Below are 24,074 nucleotides of genomic sequence, written 5' to 3' on the forward strand. Positions count from 1 at the left end.
AAGGAAGGAATAGTCAGCTCTAATAAATGTTGCTGAAAGGTTTTTGAAATAAAGCATAAAAGTTACCACTGGATTTGGCAGCCTGGACTTAAAAATAGTGGAATAGAGGAAAGACTGACAATAAAACTGGAGACAATTGTATAGAAACTTCTCTCAGGAGATATATGTAATAGATTTTCTATTAAAGAAAGCAAAGAAATGGGAAAGCAGCTGAAAGAGGATGGGGATATTATAAAGTTTTGTTTGTTTATTTTAGATAGAAGATATAAGCCACAATTACAAGCTGTTGAGAATGATCCAGTATAGTACTGTACATGCGACTGAGAATGATCCACTGTGCTAGTAATGCAGAGGAGATGAAAAACATTTAGGAATGAAGTCCTTAACAGTGTTTAATACCAACAACACAGGAGCTAGGGTTGGCTTTTTATAGAACAAGGCCAACTTCTCCATTTTAAAAGATGGGGAACAAAATATGGATGAAAATACCAGTGGGGTGATCGATTTGATGGTGTTAAGAAGAGAGTGCTTTTATCTATTGCTTTGCCCTCTCAAAAAACTATAAAGAAGAAATAAAACAAAATAAGGGATGAGAAGAAGAAAGAGTGAAAAAGCAGTTGGAGTGGAAATGTTCTTCATATTGTAGTTACTTTAAAATGTTATTTGGCATATATTTGGCATATACATGGCTAAACTTGGAGATGTATATGAATAAATTTTATTTCTATTATTTTTAATAACCACAAGTATAATCTTGCATCTTTCTTTTCTGCTTTCCATTTAATAAAAATGTAGGCAGCAACATATTTTTATGTGTAATAAAGGGATGCAAATAGTTCAACATTTCTTGCCTTTCCATTTCAAATTGGTCTAATTGTTTTCAGTCAGTTCTTTCCTCAATAAACAGCTGTCAGAGTTCCACTAGTAGGATATGGCTTTATGTTATTTCTGGTAATGGGATAGGTTTGTGCTGAGACAACACATTGTAGTGATGAAGAACCCTGCTAGTTGAGTTCAAATTCCAGGTCTGCTAAGAACATGCACTTAAGATCTCTGAGACCTTAAGATCTCATTTTGCCCATTTAAAAATGGGGTGACAATACCACTTTGTAAGGATTCTGTGTTTTAGCTTAAGAGTGTAAATTGAGCTGCTAGTCAAGTGCTTTGCACACTATATGCTCTAAATAGAGACAGTGATCATTGCTATTATCATTATTTTATTAGTCTCTATTCTAAATTAATTGTCTTTTTAAAGGTTCTCTTTCTTAGATAGTCTTTATTCAATTTGATATGTAACAATAGAACCCTATTTAGTAAAGCTGTAATGTTGATATCTGTGCAAATATTTTTAAAGAAATTAATACATTTAAGATGTTATAAATGTGTAGATTTTTGGACTACTTTTGTCAAAATAATAGGTGGATAATTGCTCATCTGATTTTAAAATGATACTTAAAGATTAATAGCATGTTTTAGAGACTTCCACTTAAATAATCATATCTTGAATTTTATGCTCTATTCAACACTTAAGCACATTTTATTACAAAGGCTTTATGACTTTTATTTTAAAAATGTCCCTTGGATATGGTTTTATATCTGCATTTGTACTTTAACTGTCCTTAAGTAATTGTACGATGTTGGGGAAGCACCTTAGCCTTTTTAAACCTCAATTTTATCAATGGAAACATATGGATAATAATAGTTCTCAGACTTCCTGTGAATCGAGATGTAGTTCATAGCATGGTATTTTAAATGTAGAAAGTGCTCAATAAGTATTATATATTAGCATTCTTAGCTATTCAGGTATGCTTCTATTTATATACTTTTTCTGTGTGACTACTATTCTTTCTAATGAATGTTAAGCTAATTTAAGGAGTACAATCTACATCTCTGTAACAGACTAGCCACTGGATAATTCCTAGACTAACCAAAATGAAATTGGCCAGCCCTTTTGAGACGAAGAAAACAAGACAGGGAAGTAATCTTTTATTGACAGTTTCATGGGATTTTACAGGTCAAACACGAATTATATTTGGATGTTATAACATATAAGCCTATTATTCACTTTCAAGAATGTTCCTTTTATGATATTATTACAGATGAGACAACAAGGTTGTTAAGACCCTTTATCTTTGTTGGAATTTCTGCTTACTTTGAATATTTATGTTAGGGAAAAGGAGACACGAATGGCAGACTTAAAATCTAATAAAACAAAGATACAGATATTCATTTCACCAAATAAATCTGAACCAATTTGAAATAAAGACGTTTAGAAAATGAGTGAATTACCCACGGTTAATACATTGGCAGTCAGTATAGTATTTTCTGAAATATACTTTTAAATTTTTACATATTTAAAATAGTTGATAAATTAAAATGCTTAATTGCCAAACAAGTCCTCATTCTATAGAAATATTCTATATGTTGTTCCAGAACAGGAGGGGATAAAGATGATCAAACCTCTACTTAAAAATTTGTATAAAAACAATAACAAAAATAAGATACAAATAAGGATTATGTATTTTGAGAATTATATGAATCAAAAAATGAGAAATACATATAAAATACAAATAATTAATGTATTTTAAAATGTATGATCAATGAAGTTGTTTTAATATTATATAATTGCTTTTTTAATCATTCTAATTATGTGAGATTATCTAACTTCTAATTTGAAAGGAAATATAACATAGCTTCTTAAATTGTTATTTCCTTCACTGGCTACAGTTTCTATTTAATACAGATGAAGAATGATTGATGTTAAAATTATTATAATTTTGCCTACCTACAACACAGAGTATAAAGAGCATGAAAATCAAACTTTGAATAAGTTAAAAAAAAAAAAAAGAAGACAATAGCATTTACATGAAGTAATTGTTCCTGTGTGTATTTAACTAACTGCTTTAAGAACTTTAAGAACTCAAGTAATTCCAAGAGGGAAAAATTTTATTTGGTCTTTCATTAAACCGCATCATTCTTTCTTGTTCTTTAAAATCTTACTCGTAATTTGTTTGTTAATTGAAAGAAAAAGGAACTTGAGGGATTTACTCCCTCTTCTCCTTCAAGTCAACTAAGCCCAAAGGCAAATGTGTATTCTCACATATTGTATATTAGCTGTCAAATCAAAACCTTATTTTAGCTATTACATCCCACTTTAAATCTTTCAGCCCAGTAATTCTGACAGTAGCGTAAAAACACTGTTTTCCCATCATACTCAGCCTTTTTTCCTGTCGTACTCAGCTAAAATATGATGATATTGACTTCTTTCATTTCAATATGTTTTTCTTACATTGTTGCACAAACATTTTTATTTTTGAGAATGTACATCTTAAGCTGAAAGCTTCCTGTGTCTAGTACACTGGAAAACTCAAATAAAACAAGTGTTTTTCATAATCTTTTATATTATTCCTGTTATTCCATTTGAAAGCTATAACACTTTTCACATTTATGTCACTTTTTTCTAATAAAAACATCCTAAATGTAAACCTTGTGTGTCGAACATCACTCTCCACTTATAAAACCAATCCACAGGTGATATGATTTGGCTGTGTGCCACCACCCAAATCTCATCTCTAATTGTAATCCCCACGTGTCAATGGAGGGGCTTGTTAGGAGGTGATTGAATCATGGGAGCGGACTTTCCCCTTACTCTTCTCTTGATAGTGAGTGTGTTCTCATGAGATCTGGTTATTTGGGAGTGTGTGGCACTTTCCCCTTCACTCTCTCCTTCTCTGCCATGGTAAGATGTGCTTGCTTCCCCTTTGCCTTCTGCCATGATTGTAAGTTTCCTGAGTTTCCTAGCCATGCTTCCTACTAAACCTACAGAACTGTGAGTCAATTAAACTTCTCTTCTTCATAAATTACCCAGTCCCAGGTAGTTATTTATAGCAGTGTGAAAACAGATTAATACAATAGGTCAATTTTAATTTGGGTGGAAACCATTCCAGAGCAAATCAAGAAAAATTTAATAGGTAAGTTTCTCACTCACATAAACATAAAACATTTTTTATAAAAGATCTCTATCCATACTGGAAGACTATAATTGCTCAGATTCTTTGATGCATGATGCTCTGTTTAGTGCTCTGTTGAGAAACACTGATGGATATTACAAAATAAATTCACTTATAAATTTAGTGCAGTCGGACAATCATGGCTCACTGTAGCCTTGACCTCCTAGGCTCAAGCTATCCTCTCACCTCAGCCTCTCAAGTAGTTGGGACTGCAGGCATGCGCCACCATGCTGGGCTAATTTTTTTTTTTTTTTTTTTTTGGAGAGACAGAGTCTCACTTAGTTACCCAGGCTGGTCTCAAACTCCTTGCATTTTGAAATCCTCTTGCCCTGATGTCCCAAAGTGCTGGGATTACAGGTGTGAGTCACTATACCTGGCCTCTAATTTTAAAATGTTGTCACTTCAAGAATGTTACATAAAATAATTAAACAGTAGATCATATTTGTATATTGTATTGTTTTCACTCAGCCCAATTCCCTTGAAATCCATCCAAGTCATATATATGAATCATTCTTTTTTATTACTGAGTAATATTCCATGGTGTGGATTTACCATCGTTTAATCATTTACCTGTTGAATGACATTTGGGTTGTTCCTAGTTATTAGCAACTATGAATAAAGTTGTTATGAATATTTGTGTACAGGCTTTCATGTAAATATAAGTTTTATTTTCTTTTGGATAAATATTCAAGAGTGCAATTGTTGTGGTATATAGTAAGTGAATGATTAGTTTTGTAAGAAAGTGCCATAATCCTTTCCAGAGTGGTTGTACCACTTTACATTCCTACCAGCAATGCATGAATTATCCAGTTTTCTCTGTAATCTCATGAGCATTTGTTGTTATCATACTTTTTTTGTAAAAAATTGAGCCAATTTGAAATGTATGTAGTAATATCTCATTGTGGTTTTAATTTGCATTTCCCTATTAGTGATGTTGAACATATTTTCATGTGTTTTCTGATATTGTTTTCAATGAAATGTCTTTTGCTCATTTTGTAACTGGATAGATTGTTAATTTTCTTCTTCTCCTTTTTTTTTTCTTTGAGTTTTGAGAGTTCTTTATATATCCTAGCTACAAGTCCTCTGCGAATATGTTCCAAACAAGTGTATTTTCCCAGTATGAAGCTTTCTTTTTATACTCTTCAGTGTCTTTTAAAACACATTTAATAATGTTGAGTAAATCTAGTATTTGGCAACTAAAATACTACACCACTTCTTCAAATAAGTTAACACATAAATTCTATAAAATATAGCAAAATCATTTATTGTATAGCATTTAAAAATTGACCCAACAATTTTAAAAATTAATTTTCTAAAACACATGGATATATGAAATTGATTTTGGTAGTTATCAAAACTAAAATTTTGTCTCTCTCTTTTGATAGGTTCTGTTGCCACTGCATGTCGTGACCCAGGGGTCCCCATGAATGGGACTCGAAATGGGGATGGAAGAGAACCTGGGGACACTGTCGTTTTTCAATGTGACCCAGGATATGAACTTCAAGGAGAGGAAAGAATAACCTGCATTCAGGTAGAAAATCGGTACTTCTGGCAGCCCAGCCCACCAGTCTGTATAGGTATGAATTAAAGAACAATTAAAATTTTATATAAACATAAAACAATGGTTAAAAACTGGTATTGATGTCTTAAGAACCATATTCGACAACAGATTCTCTATGAGAGTCGAAGATTTCAGAGGATTATTAACCTCCCCAGAATGTACAAGATTGTAAAATGATTATTATTTTTCCATGGGATAAAGACTGATGATTTCATTAATTTTTTAATGATTCTAAGATCCTAAAACAGTTATGAATCAAAGCTCTTGAAAAATTCTATCATCCTTCATTTACTATTTAACCACAGTTTTCCATTGCTTTTAAATTTTAAAGAGTGGATTCAGACTCCATATTAAAATGAGTCATATTGATCTTGTCTCTAAAATGGTTATTTCATTTAAGAAAGAAAATATTGTCAGAATCTATGTCAGAATTTCCAAGCTTTGTCTTTCCATTTAATTAATGTAATCCAAAAGAATATTGGTTTTTATTTGGGAGATCTAAGAAATTGTAGCAGCCTGGATCATACTTCCAGCTGTCTTTTGTCTCCGTACTCTGTTATTGAATCTCCAAGTCAGACTCTAGAAAATTAAAACACAAATTATTATTGGGTCTGAGAAAGACTTAGAGGAATGTCCCACTTTTGGTTAAAAATAGTTAGAAAATCTGCTACATAGTTAAACTAGTTTAATCTTAAACTTTTTGTTCTGTTCAGGTGCTTTAGTATTTGTGTCATCTTGAATTTACAACACATTTTGAACAAACTATGTTTTCTCTACTGAAAATTTTGTTTATTTACGTACTCTCTCTTACTACATTGTAAGCAACTTAGGAGAAGATTCTATATCTTGTTCATCATTGTATTTCTTATAGCATTTGGTATATTCAAATATATCATGTTTTAGAGAGAGAATCTTATTTTTGTTCACTTATACCTAACTCATAAACTTCACAGTGATTTATTTTGAAAGTCCCGTGGAAATAGGAAAAGAGTATTAGTTCTTCATTTAGAAGTGAACAAGCTCAATCAATTATTCAGATTTATTTTACCTCATCTTGTAACTCCCCACACAAAATTACAAAATCAAATTCATTGGTCATTAACTGTGTCTCAGGCACTGTTCTAAACAGTGGGAAATTAGCAATAAAACAAGACAGAAAAGTTCTCTGTTCCTATGAACTTACTTTGCAGTGAAATAAATTAAAAAAAAAGTTTTACAACACATTTTCTCTAAAAAAGTTGGATTTGAAAAAAACACTAAAATCAACAAACAACATACAAAGGCCCAAACCAGACAGACAGTTCTAGATTTCTGCTGTAAAAAAATAAGACAAATGCCAAATAAGTAAATTTATTAGAGACCCTTTTATAAAGCATGAAATAATGGCATCGTTTGAACAGTTCAGATTTAGCTGTATCTCCCATTACACTATTTCTATTCACACTCATATTGTTTTTCATGAAACACTGCAAGATTCTGAATCAACAAATATCAATTAATTTACCTTTACTGTAAGTGCACTCATAGAATCTGATAAAAAACTGTTAAGAAATGTCTGCAAAGAAAGAGATTAAAATAATGTATCATATTTGTTTCAAAATTTTCAAGTTTGTTTACTACTCAATTAACCAAAACATTTTCAACTAAATTAAAACTTCTTATTCTAATTAATTGGAATTTGACCACATAGCTCATAAAGAGAATATTTATGTAAAGAATAAATTATAAAACACCAAAATCTTACTGTAGAACTTCTTGCTGTATTGTGATTCTTAGATTTGACTAAAGGTTGTTGCTTATTAGAATTACCAGAAGGGCTAACTTATGCCAATTGTTTTTACATAGAATCCTAAAATATTAAATGGCTTATACAAAAATTCTAGATAACACTAAAATCCAAGATGCAAAAGATGAAAAAGTTCTGAGATCTGCTATTATAAATTTCCATTTTTAGACAAGAATATGCTTTAGCTAGCAAGTCCTATTCTAAAAAAAAAAAAGCTGAGTACTAAATCTTACTTAAGTTAAGCAGGTTGTGTGAGGTTTTTGTGTAGATAATGATACTGTGTATTATTTTTGGTAGGAAAAGCTAGCTTCAGGAGAAGATATAAATTAGAGCTTCTCCGAGGAAGAAAATAACCTTAAAAAAAAAAAGTAAAAAATTGCTAAGGCTGCAGAAAGCTTGACCTCTAAAACTGATAAGAAAGAACTTCATGATTGGAAATACCATGCCAAAGATTAAACCCTGAACTTCTTAGAAACTCCATAATTCTATGTCTCAGACCCCGGAGCGTAAAACATTTTGCTTGCTTGCATGTAGAAACAGTCTTATAGCAAATGCCAAACAGAAGGACGTTGTCTTTAAGAGAGTTAATAGAATTCATTCCAACAAAATTGACAGTGTGCAAATTACTTTGATATTGCCAGCGGGAAAGTAGCAGCATTCAATATGAAGGTAAATAAGGAAGACATTAATGTGAGTGGGCTTTTGAGAAAGAAAGAAGACACAAATAAAATTGAATTTGGGAAAAAAATTAAGAAGATCGTAAAATAGTTATCCATAGTTGATGCCCACGTAACTGCCTCAGAAAACATTGCATTCAGAACAAATTACTGAAAACTTAATTCATGAATCTCTGACTTGTATTTTGAATGCTTTATAGTTAGATGGGTAAAAATAGAGATGCATTTCTAAATGCTATTTAGAGTTGAGTATATTTAAGATAATTTTCTTTACTCACTAAGAATTTGGGATTTACAAACGTCAGATAATGTCTTTGCTTTTCTCATTGGCTTTCATAGATTTTCAAAATCAACCACAGCATTGAAATATATCAAGAAATCTTTGATAAATAATTTAAATAGATGCACACCTGTGTTCCCAACTGCTCAGGAGGCTGAGATGGGAGGATTGCTTGAGCCCAGGAGTTTGAGATAAGACTGAGCAACATAGTAAGACCTTGTCACTAGAAGAAAAATAATAATTTAAGTAATAGAATAAAAATAATTTTAGAGGATCTTATATCTAAATAATAGATAATTTATATGTAATAATTTTTCTTACATCTTTTGTGATAAAGGATATTCATGTATAACATGTACATGTACATATATGTGTGTATCTCTATACAATTTCTAACAATAAAAAAGACCAATGTTCCTTGTCAAATAAGGACAATTGAAACAAAATTACTCCCCTACTCTCTCCAAAATTATGCATAATCCAAGTGGAAAAAAATCACAAAGAATATTTTGCTATCATTCTGGTCTTTTGTGCATATATACATACATGTAAGCATATCTCATTTTATTACACTTCACTTTATTTCACTCCACAGATATTACATTTTTTTACAAATTGAAGATTTTTGGCAACCCTGTGCCAAGCAAGTCCTAATAGACTTTTTTTTCTAATGGCATGTGCTCACTTCATGTCCCTGTATTATATTTTGGTAATTCTCACAATATTTCAAACTTTTTCATTACTATTTTATTGTTATTGTGATCTGTGATCAGTGATCTTTGATGTTACTATTGTAATTGTTTCGGGGTGCCACAAACAAATGCCCATGTAGGACAGTGAACTTAACCAATAAATGTGTGTGTTTTGAGTGCTCCCCTAACTGACTGTTCCTCCACGTCTCTCTCTTTCCTTGGGCCTACCTATTCTCTGATACACAATATTAAAAGTAGACCAATGGCCTCTGAGCATTCAAGTGAAAGGAAGAGTTGCACATCTGTCACTCTAAATTAAAAGCTAGAAATGATTAAGCTTAGTGAGGAAGGCCAGTTGAAAGCCAAGATAGGCTGATAGGCATCTTGAATCAAATAGTTACCCAAGTTCTGAATGCAAAGGTAAAATTCTTGACAGAAATGGAAAATTCTACTCTAGTGAACACAGGAATGATAAGAAAGCAAAACAGCTTTGTTGCAGATATGAAGCAAGCCAGTGGTCTGGATAGATCAAACCAGCCACAACATTCCCATAAGCCAAAACCTAATCCAAAGGAAGGCCCTAACTCTTTAAGTCCATAAAGACATACACAGGTGGAAAAGCTGCAAGAAAACTTCGAAGCTAGCATAAGTTGATTTATAAGGTGTTTTTGTTGTTGTTGTCATTGTTTTGAGACGGAGTCTCACTCTGTCGCCCAGTCTGGAGTGCAGTGGCGTAACCTTGGCTCACTGCAAGCTCCACCTCCCGGGTTCATGCCATTCTCCTGCCTCAGCCTCCTGAGTAGCTGGGACTACAGGCACCAGCTACCACGCCTGACTTTTTGTTGTTTTTTTTTTGTATTTTTAGTAGAGACGGGGTTTCACCATGTTAGCCAGGATGGTCTCGATCTCCTGACCTCGTGATCCGCCCGTCTCAACCTCCCAAAGTGCTGTGATTACAGGCGTGAGCCACCATGCCTGGCCAATTTATAAGGTTTAAGGAAAGCAGCTATCTCTATAACATTAAAATGCAACGTGAATCTGTAGGTACTGAAGAAGAAGCTGCAGCCATTTATCCAGAAGATCTAGCTAAGATCACTGATGAAAGTGGCTTCATTAAAAACAGTTTTCAACGTAGATTAAACAGCATTCTATTGGAATAGTGTCATCTAGAACTTTCATTGCTGGAGAGGTGAAATCAATCAATGTCTGGCTTCAGGGCTTCAAAGGACAGGCTGACTCTCTTATAGGGGCTAATGCAGCTGGTGACTTTAAAATAAAACCAGTGTTCATTTACCATTCTGAAAAAGTTAGGCCTGTTAAAAATTATGCTATATCTACTCTGCCTGTGATCTATAAATGGAACAATTAAGCTTGGATAACAGCACATCTGTTTACACCATGGCTTACTGAATATTTTAAGCCCATTGTTGAGATCTACTGCTCAGAAAAAAAGATTATTTTCAAAATATCACTGCTCATTGAAAATGTACCTGGTCACCCAAAAGACCTAATGGAATATGCAAAGAGATTAATGTTTTTATGCCAATAACACAACATCCATTCTGCAGCCCATGGATCAAGGAATAATTTTGACTTTTAAAGTGCCATTATTTAAGAAATATATTTTACAATACTATATCTGCCAAAGATAGTGATTTACTTGATGGATCTGGGCAAAGTAAATTGAAAACCTTCTGGAAAGAATTTACCATTCTAGATGCCATTAAGAACATTTGTAGCTGGGCACGGTGACTCACGCCTGTAATCCCAGTACTTTGGGAGGCCGAGGCAGGCGGATCACGAGGTCAGGAGATCGAGACCAACTTGGCTAACACGGTGAAACTCTATCTCTACTAAAAGTACAAAAAAATTAGCTGGGTGTGGTGGCAGGCACCTGTAGTCCCAGCTGCTCCAGAGACTGAGGCAGGAGAACGGCGTGAACCCAGGAGGCGGAGCTTGCAGTGAGCCGAGATTAGGCCACTGTACTCCAGCCTGGGCGACAGAGCAAGACTCCGTCTAAAAAAAAAAAAAAGAAAAGAACATTTGTAAAATTCATGAGAGACAGTAAAAATATCAATATCATCAGGAGTTTGGCAGAAGTTGATTCCAATCCTCATGGATGACTATGAGGGGATGTTTAAGACTTCAGCAGAAGAAGAAACTGCAGATGTGGTAGAAATAGCAGGAGAACTAGAATCAGAAGTGGAGCTTGAATATGGGACTGGATTGTTACAATCTCGTGATAAAACTTGAACGAATGAGAAGTTGCTTCTTATGGATGGGAAAATAAAGTGATTTATTGAGATGGAATCTACTTCTGGTAAAGATGCTATGAACATTGTTGAAATGACAACAAAGAACTTCAAATACTACATAACTTAGTTCATAAAAGCAGAGGCAAAATTTGGGAGGATTGTCTCCAAGAAGTTCTGCTGTGGGTAAAATGCAATCAAATAGCATCACATGCTACAGAGAAATCTTTCATGAAAGGAAGAGTCCAGTGATATGGCAGACTTCTTTATTACCTTATTTTAGGAAAATGCCACAGCTACCCCAGGCTTCAACAGCCACCACCCTGATCAGTTAGAAGCCATCAACATCTAGGCAAGACCCTCCACTAGCAAAAGGATTGTGACTCACTGAAGACTCAGATGACCATTCTCGTTTTTCAGCAATAAAGTATTTTTAATTACGTTATGTACTGTTTTAGACACAATGCTATTATACACTTAATAGACTAAAATATAATGTAAACATAACTTTTATATGCACTTGGAAACCAAAAAAGTTTTGTGACTAACTTTATTGCTATATTTGGTTTATTGTGGGGGTCTGGAACTGAACCTCCAATATCCCCAAGGTATGCCTGTATATACATTTGCTATTATACTTTTTTTCATATTCACATATTATTTTAAGAGCCCCAAAGGTAAAATGTGTTGCTATTTTTATTTAAACACATTGCTACAAATTAGATTGTGCATTCATCAGTACAGTCATCTTCACTATTTGCATAATCAATAACCGAGATGGGCAGAGGTTACTGTGGATACCAGATGGTTGATATTACATATTAGTGATGAATACTGACACCTGAGTGGAATATTAAAATAAAATGTAATAAGAGAAACAACAGAGCTTGGCAGAGGTTACTATGAATACCAGAATGGTTTAGAGAGAGTTGAAGGTAGTGCCCATTCCAGGAATACTTTCTGGAGACAGTGATGAATCTAAAAACATAAGTTAGAGTTACATAAATGTAGAAGGGAAACAGACATTTCAGGAGGAAGAAATAAAATAAGTAAAGTCATGGAAGAACAAGGAAATATAAGCAGTATGATAGTATTTGAGTATAATTTACGTGTATACCCTGATGGTTGATGAAATTGGAAAGGCTGTAGGGGTCAGATCATGAAGGCTGTATGGGAATTGGGACATTATATTTTAGACAACGTGAAACAGTTGCAGAATTTTATGCTTATACATAGTATGATTAGATGTTTTCACTGAGAGGGAGTAATTATTTCAATTATCAATTGTAATAATTCAAGAAAGAGAGAAGAGTTAGACCTATTGGTACTATTGGTAGTAGGCAAGAAAAGAAGGACCAGTTGAAAATAGCTACAAGGTGGGCTTTGGCAGGGCTTCTTGATGAATTGGATATAAGGATGCAGTGAAAAAAAGGCAAGACTCTTAGACCTCTAGCTTGGGACTACAGGAGGATAGTACTGCTCATCTAACAATTTAGGAACCTAGGAGAAGAAGCCAACTTGATTTGAGGTTGAGTATTTAGGCTATTCTATGTTTGATGTACCGATAGACTACAGAGAGAGATATTCAGTAAAGACTGGCATATGGTTTAGACTTCAGCCAAGAAATCTGTAGGAGGAGATAGGGAAGGGTGTTATCAGTGTATAAAAATTAGAAGATAAAAATCTTAAATTTACATATGGTCAGCAAGGAAAAATGTAACAGTAGAAATTAAGAGAACTAGGTAAGGAACTCAGGAGATCACCAAAATTATAAGGAGATGTAAAGGAGGAAGTGTATGATAATAAGACTGAAGTATGTATAACGACACTAGAAGAAAACCTCAGAAACACTAGTTTCTAAGATTCCAGAAATTAGGACAGTGACTCTAAGATAAAGATCAACAATTAAGAATGACTACAGATATGAAGAGAAAGATAAAGGCAGCAAAGTCTTAATTATTATTATAAATGCAGAAGTCACCTAAGTATAAGCTAAGAAATGTTGTATTGGGAGCAAGCTAAGAAATGTTTGCACTAGGTCAATGGTTGAGAAGAGAATAAAAGGTAAAAAGGACCATGTAAAGACATCTAGAGGCCAAGCATGGTGGATCACACCTGTAATCCCCGCACTTCGGGAGGCTGAGGTGCGTCCATCACTTGAGCACAGGAGTTCAAGACCAGCCTGGGCAACATGGCAAAACTCTGTTTCTCCAAAAATACAAGGATTAGCTGCATGTGGTAGTCCATGTCTGTAGTCCCAGTTACTGGGGAGGCTGAGATGGGAGGATCTGAGCCTGGGAGGTCAAGGCTGCAGTGAGCTGTGATCGTTCCACTGTACTCTAGCCTGGGCCACAGAGTGGGACCCTGTATCAGAAAAAAAAAAAAAAAAAGACACCAAATCTAGACTATTAGACTATCTAAGTAATAGAAAGGTTATTGTGTCTCTCTAAATGTAATTTAAATGATTAAACCTTATGATAATTTTTCTCATGGTGAATACTTTGGCACTTTTCTTTGAGAAACAACATAAGAAACATTTTCCTCCTTTGATTTTCTGCTTTTCTAGTCTTGTTAGTCATCTTAATCTGTCCCATAGGTACATACAGCACAGGGGTGCAGAAAGAGACAAGAGCAGACTTCCCCTTCAAAAAGCTTAGTTATGCCAAATTAAAACACACAAACACACACACACACAAAATTTAGTAAGAAGAGACTTTGATTCAAACAGGATTATTGCAAGGAGCAGGGTAGGCAGGGAAGGGACTATTGCAACAGGAAATACTAAGGCTGTAAGATCTGCACCTATCTCAGGAGTTAGACAAAAGGCTTTTTTTCTTTTTTAGAGAAGGCTAAACAAAGCTAGAGAGAACTAAATGTGAAGTCAGAGGCAAGGGCAGCCTGATTGAATAGTAGATCAGAGAATGTTGTGCTCTGAATCCAGCCTTTTCTCAGGAAATATCCTGTGCTGTCTTAAAGCTGAGAAGGGAGACAAAGTTCAGGAGCCCAGAAGAAGGAGGGAAACGTAATCAAAGTTTGTTTCACAAACATTTTATTCAGATTAATCAGTGAGCCAAGCAGTTCAGCTAGAAGCAAAGAATGGGAACTGGTAGGGTCTGTGGCTGGTCTTCCCATAAACAAGATGGTAACAAAGACAGCTTATCTAAGTCATGATAAGTGAGTCTTATCTAAGTCATATGAGGCAGGGTGTTTCCTTACAGTAAGCCATTTTCAGACAAAAAAGAGTGAAAGTGGATAGGTCATAAGGAACTCTCTTTTATTTTTAAAATGAAAGAAACCTGAACATGTTTGTGGATGAAGGGGAGGAAGCCAGGAAAAGTAAGGGAGATAAATAATTGGACGAGTGTTTTGGATAAGGAAGAAGGATTATGTGACCAGGTTAAGGGTGGTATCTTGATTAGGAGGGACTTTATCCTGGGATTGTAAAGAGAAATATTCAGGAGGCATTTAAGCTTGGAGATGGAGGACTACAGAACATTGAAGCAGTTTATGTCTAATCATTTTATAATGTACCACAAAAACATACAAGCGATAGGAAAGTAGTGGTGAATATATTAAGTCTGAGCAACTAGATACTCTCAATATAGTAAGAGCTGAGACAACTTTTTGAGAGTGACTCAGGTATTGAGACAAGAGTAGCAGAGGGGCATGGAGGAAGGCAGTACCAGACAAAAGGCAATGGAAAAATTACCAAACCATAGTGATAATATTGCATATCTCAACTCATGGAAAGAACAGAAATGTTGAAATGTTGGCAGAATCAAAATTCTCTTCCTTACAATACCAGTTTTATGGGTCAAAAAAAATTCATTTCCCTTATAACTGAATGCTCATATTTATCTCAGAAAACTGCAATTTCAAAACCCAGGTGAGAGAAGAATGTTGATGTACTGATTATGTGTGGGAGACATCGTGAGAGTGTCAGAATCCTAATCTTAATGTCCCTCAGTTGAGTGTGTGTATTTATTTGTATTACCCACTCTCTCACACCACCATGAAGACTTCCATATCTTTCTTCATTTCTCTGTTTTTTTGAAGATGTCGATTTCTGTGTAATGTATACCTTCTTGAACACAAACTCTGTTTAACAAACTTCAACAGTAATCCCCTAAAGAATCTCTTCTCTGAGTTTCACTGACAATTTTTGGAAGCTCTCCATTGAAGTGTTATGGAAACCTTTGTTTGAAACTGCAGTAATGTACTAAATACATAAATGGTGCCAGGAGAGACATGAAAATAAGCTATATATCTCGTATCTTATTTTTCTATTTATTATTAGAGGTTTTGTTTTGCTTCGATCCGATTTTTTCTGGTAACCAGAGGAAAATCATCTTTACCACTTTTTTTTTAATGCTTTTCTTTTGACATGAAACAAAATAATAATAGAAAGAGAGAAAAGTATATATGCATTATTTTTGGTCTCTTGAAGCCAATAAAGCAGCTAAATTTTATGTATCCATGTATGTATGCATGTATTCAATATTTTAATGGTCTTTCTTGAAAGATAATGCTATATCCAAGCTTCAGGTACTATAAAAGTCAGGTCTGTACAAAGCCTCATAAACTCTTTTAGAGAGGTGATTTCAAAAATATTGATAGCTAATAAATTGTATTAATGTTTAAAGAAATTTTACTTATTTGTTTAAATTAAAGCACCCTGTGGAGGCAATTTAACAGGATCTTCAGGCTTTATTCTTTCGCCAAACTTCCCTCATCCGTATCCACATAGCAGAGACTGTGACTGGACTATCACCGTCAATGCAGACTATGTTATCTCCTTGGCATTCATCAGGTGAGTTCTTATATATTTCCACATTAAAAAAAAATATATTGCTTGGCCATTTTGCTTTAGCATTTGCACTAGACAAATTCTTATTTCTATACATAGCATTTTTGTTATTTTTTACTAATCCCAGTGCTAATACTTGTTCTAGCTTTGCCACTGTCATTCGTATTACCTTGGGCAAGTTATTTATTTGAGTGAGCCTCCATTTTTCCACATGAGGCTAATAGCTGGCATCACAAAACCTGGCCTCTTTCCATGAATATTTCATTGGAAGTGTTAGGTAATAGCTACTCAATGATTTTCCAAGTAGAAAAGTCCCCAGTCTTTATTGTCTAAGGTTGATGTAATCAGTATGTTGACTCCAGTAACACAATTCCTTGTTCTGCCACCAGTGTGTTAAAGGCTCTTAGTATTTATGTGAAATGTTAAACTTAAATATTCAATATTTTCTAATATATTAAGACCAGTTAGTTTTTCCTAAGTAAAGATAATTTGAACTCATACAAATTCAGCATAATTGTAAATAAATAAAATTTTTATTTTTGTAATTTGTAGTGGTGCATTGCTAATTAGTAATACCAAAGTGACAACAATGATAATTTTAGTTTTATGCCAGGCTCCTGTTGTAAGACAAATTCCCAAGTTAAATACTATTATTATCCCCATTTTCCCAATTGAGGAAACATCAATACAAACATGAGAAATATCAAAATGGATGATACAGGGCTTAGTTTACGTATGAAATTATTCTAGTTAATAACTTGAGGGTAGAAGGGTATATTACATGAAGTGCATGACCTAAATTTGATTTCTAACTCTATCATTTATTATGTGACCTTAGGGAGACCACTGACTTTAAAGAGCCTTAGCATACTCATTGGTAAAATGAAAATCATCTCTTCCTTATACAGCAGGACTATTGGCAAGATGAGTTAATATTTATTAAAGTACCTTGTAAAACATAAGGTAATATTAGCGTGCACTGTCCTTTCAGTTTTTCAGAAAAAAAAAAACATAACAACTAAGACTAAAATTTCGTTAAAAAGAATATTTTTTGTTTTAATTTCATTTTCAAAGAAGTTGTAATAGTTCAAGTATTGATTTAGTCCCAAACTATAAATTAAAAATAAATATACTGTGTTCCATTGTTAAATCATCTTTCAGCCTTCTATGCATAATAAATACTCCTGTGTCATTTACAAAGCCGTTGTTTCCAGTGATTCTCCCCACAGAGACAGACAAGGAAGTTGTAATTAACATCAAAGTTTAATGTTGGAAGAGATGAAATTCAGAAGTCGTATTTTATCTCAGAACAAGGGTAATAAGTAATGAAATAAAGTTTAATCTCCTGATTTCTGCTATATTATTATACCCACAGTTACCAAATTCAGGCCTCAGATCCACTGAAAAATTTCAGGATAAGTTAATTGAACTACATTTTTGAAGCTACTGAATAAATTTAAACAAAATATAATAGTGTGATGATCTCCCAGTTTTCTCATGTTAGAGGGGCCCACATATAAAAAAGGTCTGGGAACCTCTGCACTCTCCCATTCTCTCTTTACCACTCTTTATGCACAAGTAAGACGAGTAGCTGGACTCTTCTTTCCTGTACATGAATATGTAAAGGATGAGAATTGTGGAAAGTTAACTTCTATAAATTCTTTAAGTTTGGAAATAATACTTTTCACCAAACAAATCTCTTGTTTAGATGCAGGCAAATATGATACAACTTGACAAAATAGTTTTTCTGCTGATGAATGTTTAACAATGGCAAGTTTTACTGGTTTCATTTTATATCATAAACTGGTTGACTTTTCTTGCTGACCTAAATTAATCTATCCTTTTCCTCATGTTTCTCTACCACAGTATGAGTTAGGAAATAGAGAAATTGATTGCATGTCTCCTGACTTCTAAATATATGGGTTCCATGATCATTGTGGGACAATTATTATACTTTTGAAGGTTGTTAAGGCAAGTTTATTATGCAAATCTTGTAATATTAACACAACTGATTTGAATCATTTACATGCTAAAATATCCTTTTTCACATTATGTAATTCTGATAGGGTATTGGTTTGATATCTCCTACATTAGGTTTTAAAACAAGAAAATATATTTACTTTCAGGAAAAAGAATGTCTAATACAATGGGCAAAGCTTCGTTTGAGTTATTTAAATGTAAATAATATATTTCAACTTTTGATTTCAGCTTTTGTCCTTTTCTGATATATAGAGTTAAATTTTTTAGCAATAAAAATGCTCATAAACTTTGGAGTACTATTTATGAAGAAAAAAATAGTTTGTGTTTTCATGATGCAAAATATATGGATGAAAAAGTTTTAAAAATACATATTATCATCCACATAAAGTAACTTGCATGAGAACACGTCACTAACAAGGGCAGAAACAAGGCTTGAACTTACATTCTCTGACTCCAAATCCTGTATCTTTTCATCAATTAACTATTTGTCTTATAATCACTTCATTTCCTCTGCATACAATGTCAACTTAAAAAAACTTATGTAAAAATGTCAAGATTTTTTTTTCTTTTCCCCTGCTTATTTGATATTTATATTAAATATGTTGTTGCCAGGTGATTTTTTATATTATCTTATATTAACAGTGTCTTTTATTATTGTTAAGCATTGAATTAATGTTTGATCATGTAACTATTATGATTAATAGCCTAATAATAATTATCCTACTTCCTTTTCTTTCTTTTTTTTTTTTTTTTAGTTTTAGCATAGAACCAAACTATGACTTCCTCTATATCTATGATGGACCAGACAGTAATAGCCCACTGATTGGAAGTTTTCAAGACAGCAAGTTACCAGAAAGAATAGAAAGCAGCTCAAATACAATGCATTTGGCTTTTCGGAGTGATGGATCTGTTAGTTACACTGGATTTCATCTAGAATACAAAGGTAAATATGAATATTCCATGTTAGTATCATGATTTAAACTATAGATATTTTATACAGGAAAATAATTTTGTATGGCCCATTGTTAGTGGTTACTTTTATGTGCATTTTTAAATGCAGACTATGTACAGTTCATCTCATAAAAGCGTTCTCACAGTAGACCTTTCTTATTAGTGAGAAAGAAATTAGCATTTCCCTAATTACTACCAAAGGAAATGTATCAGGCAAACAAATTAACAATTAGTATATTGGAGGAGTTGGCTGGAGCCACACAATATTAAAAAACAAAAAATACAAAAAAAGTCTCATTTTTTTAGAAGCTGAAGTTTCAGTCAAATACCTTCATTTGGAGAACACTTTCAGTGATAAAGGGAACAAAGTAGAGGATAATTGTATTTCAGAAAACATGTAAGTTGGGTGCCATCACTCATGCCTGTAATCCTAGCACTTTGGGAGGCCAAGGCAGGAGAATTACTTGAGCCCAGCAGTTTGAGACCAGCCTAAGAAACATAGTGAGAGCACATCTGTACATTTATTTTTTAATTAGTCAAGAGGGGTGGCATACGTCTGTAGTACCAGCTACTCAAGAGACTGAGGCAGGAGGATCACTTGAGCCCAGGAGATGAAGGCTGCAGTGAGATATGATCACGCACTGCAGGCCAGCCTGGAAGAGCAAGACCTGTCTCTAAGAAAATGTACACAGATAGGCCGGGCACGGTGGCTCAAGCCTGTAATCCCAGCACTTTGGGAGGCCGAGGCGGGCGGATCACGAGGTCAGGAGATCGAGACCATCCTGGCTAACACGGTGAAACCCTGTCTCTACTAAAAAAAAATACAAAAAACTAGCCGGGCGAGGTGGCAGGCGCCTGTAGTCCCAGCTACTCGGGGGGCTGAGGCAGGAGAATGGCGTAAACCCGGGAGGCGGAGCTTGCAGTGAGCTGAGATCTGGCCACTGCGCTCCACCCTGGGCGATAGAGTGAGACTCCGTCTCAAAAAAAAAAAAAAAAAAAGAAAATGTACACAGATATTTAAATATGTCAATATTCATAATAAGGAAAACAAGTATAGTTATAATGTTTTAGAATACTTCTGCTAGTGCTTAAATGAATTGTATTAGAATGCCTATGGATATTTATATTTTTCTAAAATTTTGTAGTTTATGTCTACAGGAACAGATTTATATTTAGATTACGTAAACTTTAAATTTATTTTGCAACTACTGAGTCCATGAAGGGCATACTGATAATTCATCTCAAGTTATCAACTGATTTCTGAAAATACATGCTTTGATTTGTTACCACCTTTTGTTTAATATTTTCAATAACTGAAACTTATATATAGAATAATGAACTCCAAAGCATCCATCAGCCAACTTGACAAAAATTATCATTCTGCTATAATTGCTTCAGATCTCTTTATTCTTGTCTTAAAAAATCAAATATCACATATACAATGGAAACTCCTTTTGCATTTGCCATAGGAACAGGGGTTAGTCTCTTCAGGGCTATCATATGAGGTCACAATAAATTTCACAACAACACATAATATGGGTAAGAAAGACGTTTTTAGGGAAATGAAACTCACAAGTCAGCAAGAAACAGATGCTTGGAGTCCTGCAATATCTCTGTCATCACTTAGAACTGTATGCCAGGTCAAGGGTAACTGCTGGACTTAAACAGTATAGTTTTCATTCCAGTGGAAAGCCTGATCCCTCCATAAGTCTCTCATTTCACAAGAAAAAGTAGGAAAATGGCCTTGTTAGTAGGAAAATATACAGGACATTTGGCACAGACAGTGAGGTTTAGGGTGCTGGCTGTTTATTGAGGTTTTCTGCAAATGCTACCTGCTCTGTATCAGAAGATGCTTGGGGGAAGTTTAGACCTTGGGTTTATGGGTTAGAAACTCTTTTAGGGAGAGTGAGCTTGACCGCAACGTCACTCTAACCACCTGGTAGATAATTCCCTTACCATTCGTGGGAACCTGGCTAGCTGACCATGTAGGCAAACCATAATGAGCATTCAAGGTCATTTTTCAGACATTCCTGCTCTTTTCATGCTGGTATTCCCCCTAATCCTGAATTTGATACTTATCCTTTCCATGTATTTATGCTTGTACATATTTTTATATTTCTTATTTTCATACAAATTTTGTATTTTTATTATGTATGTATCCTTCTGAAAATTGATTTGGCCCCTTACATTGTTTTTGAGATTTATCAAAGTTAGAAGCATATACCTTTTATTTATTAAGTCCTTTATGATACTCCACCATATGGCTATGTCAAAGTTAATATATAAATTTTTCTGCTGATAGACATTTAGGCTGTTTTAGTTTATTACTACCAGAAATGAATGATGATGAAATGAACATTCTTTTACATGTCGTCTTGAATATATCTGTGAGATTCTTTTTAGATCATCTGTATACCTAAGAGTGGGATTACTAGGTCAAAGGGTATGAACCTCTTCAATATAACTCTGTATTGCTGAATTATTCTCTAAAGAGGCTGCATCAATTTAAACTTTCAAAAATCAGAGGATGAGAGCTTCAGAAATTCCAGTTTTTAAAAACCAGTGCTTTTGTTAAACTTGCAAGTTGCTAATCTTATTAAATGATATTTCATTGTCGTTTTTATTGTCTTTTCCCTTATTAAGTTGAGCATCTTTTTCCTATTTTGCATACTGACATCTTCCTTCCTTCCTTCCTTCCTTCCTTCCCTCCTTCCCTCCTTCCCTCCTTCCCTCCTTCCCTCCTTCCCTCTTTCCTTCCTTCCTTCCTTCCTCCCTTCCTCCCTTCCTTCCTCCCTCCCTCCCTCCCTCCTTCCTTCCTTCCTTCCTTCCTTCCTTCCTTCCTTCCTTGAGATGGAATCTTGCTCTGTCACCCAGGCTGGAGTGCAGTGGCGATCTCAGCTCACTGCAACCTCCACCTCCTGAGTTCATTCGATTATTATTAATTGTTTTAACTATAGTCCCGAGTTTTAACTATGGTGTATATTGCCTCTGAATTATTACTCCCTGTTACAAAAATATATTATTGAAGTGGTGGTGTTGTCTGAGGTAAATACCCAGGGTTTGCCATTTGGCGCCAAGAAGATTAAGGACAGGGACAAATATGAGGAATGAGTTTAGGGGCAAAGATTTAATAGACAAAAAAAAAAAAAAGAGAGACAAAGGAGGACAACTCTCTCTTTTTCCTAAGAGAGGGGCAGCCGAAAGGGGAAAGCCGGCCCCACTGTTAACTATGTCAGATTTTATAGGCAGGCTTGAGGAGGCGGTGTCTGAGTTACATAGGACCCACAGACTAGTTTGACCAGGTATGACATTTATCTAGTGTACGGGGTAAGCTGGTTGCCCCACCCTAATCTTCTTATGCAAAAGGAGCCTTTGCCTGGCAGGGGCTGTATTGTCTTCTTCTTCCTGTACTCGAGGTTTGGCAAGGGCAGATGGAGCCCGCATTTTGGATATGCCTAGTCCCAGGTAGCCTTTTCCTGTGGACACAACTGTGAGCGGGCCTTCACTTGTGCAAGTTTCTGGCTTGCCTGTCTATGTCTGCAACTCCATTTTACAGGTGGCTCTGTGTTAGAAAAGAAAGTGATTTGAGGGCTGCTTTTCATTAAAACAAAAACCTTACTATCGCCTGAATAATTTCTTTTTAACTCCTGTATCATTATCAAATTGATTTAGTACCGTCTGATTGAGCTATAATTTTTCTTCCTTATACTCTCCTTGTCTGGTTTTGATACCAAGATTACACTACCTGCCTAAATTTGGGAGCATTCTCAATTTTCTAGTCTTGAGAATAGTTTGTATAAGATAGGATTATCTGTTTCTTGAACGTTTTCTAGAACTAAAACTACGGGACCAGTGACTTAAGGTGGTGAAATTTTAATGGTTGTAAATATATTTAGATTTGCTTTTTTACCTTAGATTTTAAAAACTCTTTCTAAAAACTAGTTCCTTTCATCCATGATTTCACATTTATTGACATGAAAATATTCACAGTATTTATCTTACTTTATTTGCTGCTGCATGTTTTTGTTAACATTGTTGAATATTTTTATTAATATTGCTTTTATCTATGTTAGTTCCTCCCTTTTATTGTCTCTAGATTTGCTAATCCTTTTCCCCATTTCTTGAGATAAATACTACTTTTTTGTTTGTTTGTTTCCAGACGGAGTATCGCTCTGTCGCCCAGGCTGGAGGGCAGTGGTGCGATCCTGGCTCACTGCAACATTTGCATCCCTGATTAAAGCAATTTTCCTCCCTCAGCCTCCTGAGTAGCTGGGATTATGGGCGTGCCCCACCACGCCTGGCTAATTTTTGTATCTTTAGTAGAGATGGGGTTTCACCATGTTGACCAGGCTGGTCTCAAACTCCTGACCTTGTGATCCGCACTCCTCAGTCACCCAAACAGCAGGAATTACAGGCATAAGCCACCACGCCCAGCCAATACTGCTTATTAATTTGCATTTTTTCTCTTTTGGTAATGAGCTTTTGGATCTACACATTTTCTTTAAGAACCTCTTAAGCTGCTATGCAAAAGTTTTGATATGTAGAGATTTATCATAATTTTATTCTAAATTGGTTGTAAGTATAGCATTATGATTTTTCTTTACTGAAGTGCTACTTAAAAGTATTTCAAACTATCAAAATAAAATTTTAATCTATAACTTATTATATTATAAATTTCTAATTTACTTGCATCATCAGAGATGTATGATTCTGACTCTTTGGCTTGTCATAGGATTTGTTTTGTGGTCCATTGTATTGTCAAAATTTATGTTTCTTGTGTACTAGGAGAGAAATTTGTATCATCTAATGAGTGCAAGTTTTTTATATACATCCAATAAATTCCCTAGTTATATTGTTAAATATTCATCTTCTCGCTGTTTTTTAACCTGTTTGGTCTAGCAATTATTGAAATAGTTGGGTAAAATCTACTATTCTTAACTTGCTATTTTTCTTAAAATTTTTACCACTTTTGTTTATATATTATGAAAGCCTGTTTTCAGGTGCATATAAATTGAATTTTTTCGGTTTTTTTGATACCTTGCATTTAGTATATTTATACTTATTAGCCTTTTTCTTTT

The 24,074-nt window shown here is 34.4% G+C and overlaps 1 protein-coding gene across 3 annotated transcripts in view; it reads left to right on the top strand.

Moving 5' to 3' along the window:
- Positions 1-24,074, top strand: part of CSMD3 (CUB and Sushi multiple domains 3) — a 1,277,440-nt gene that overhangs the window by 983,265 nt on the left and 270,101 nt on the right. For all 3 annotated transcript variants that reach the window (XM_011982326.1, XM_011982327.1, XM_011982328.1), the window contains 3 exons: positions 5,396-5,587; positions 15,930-16,068; positions 18,801-18,988. In XM_011982326.1, coding sequence (XP_011837716.1) covers positions 5,396-5,587; positions 15,930-16,068; positions 18,801-18,988 — 519 coding nt within the window. The remainder of the gene's footprint in view (positions 1-5,395; positions 5,588-15,929; positions 16,069-18,800; positions 18,989-24,074) is intronic.

Source organism: Mandrillus leucophaeus, unplaced genomic scaffold (genome assembly GCF_000951045.1).
Source record: "Mandrillus leucophaeus isolate KB7577 unplaced genomic scaffold, Mleu.le_1.0 Scaffold239, whole genome shotgun sequence".
Lineage (NCBI taxonomy): Eukaryota > Metazoa > Chordata > Mammalia > Primates > Cercopithecidae > Mandrillus > Mandrillus leucophaeus.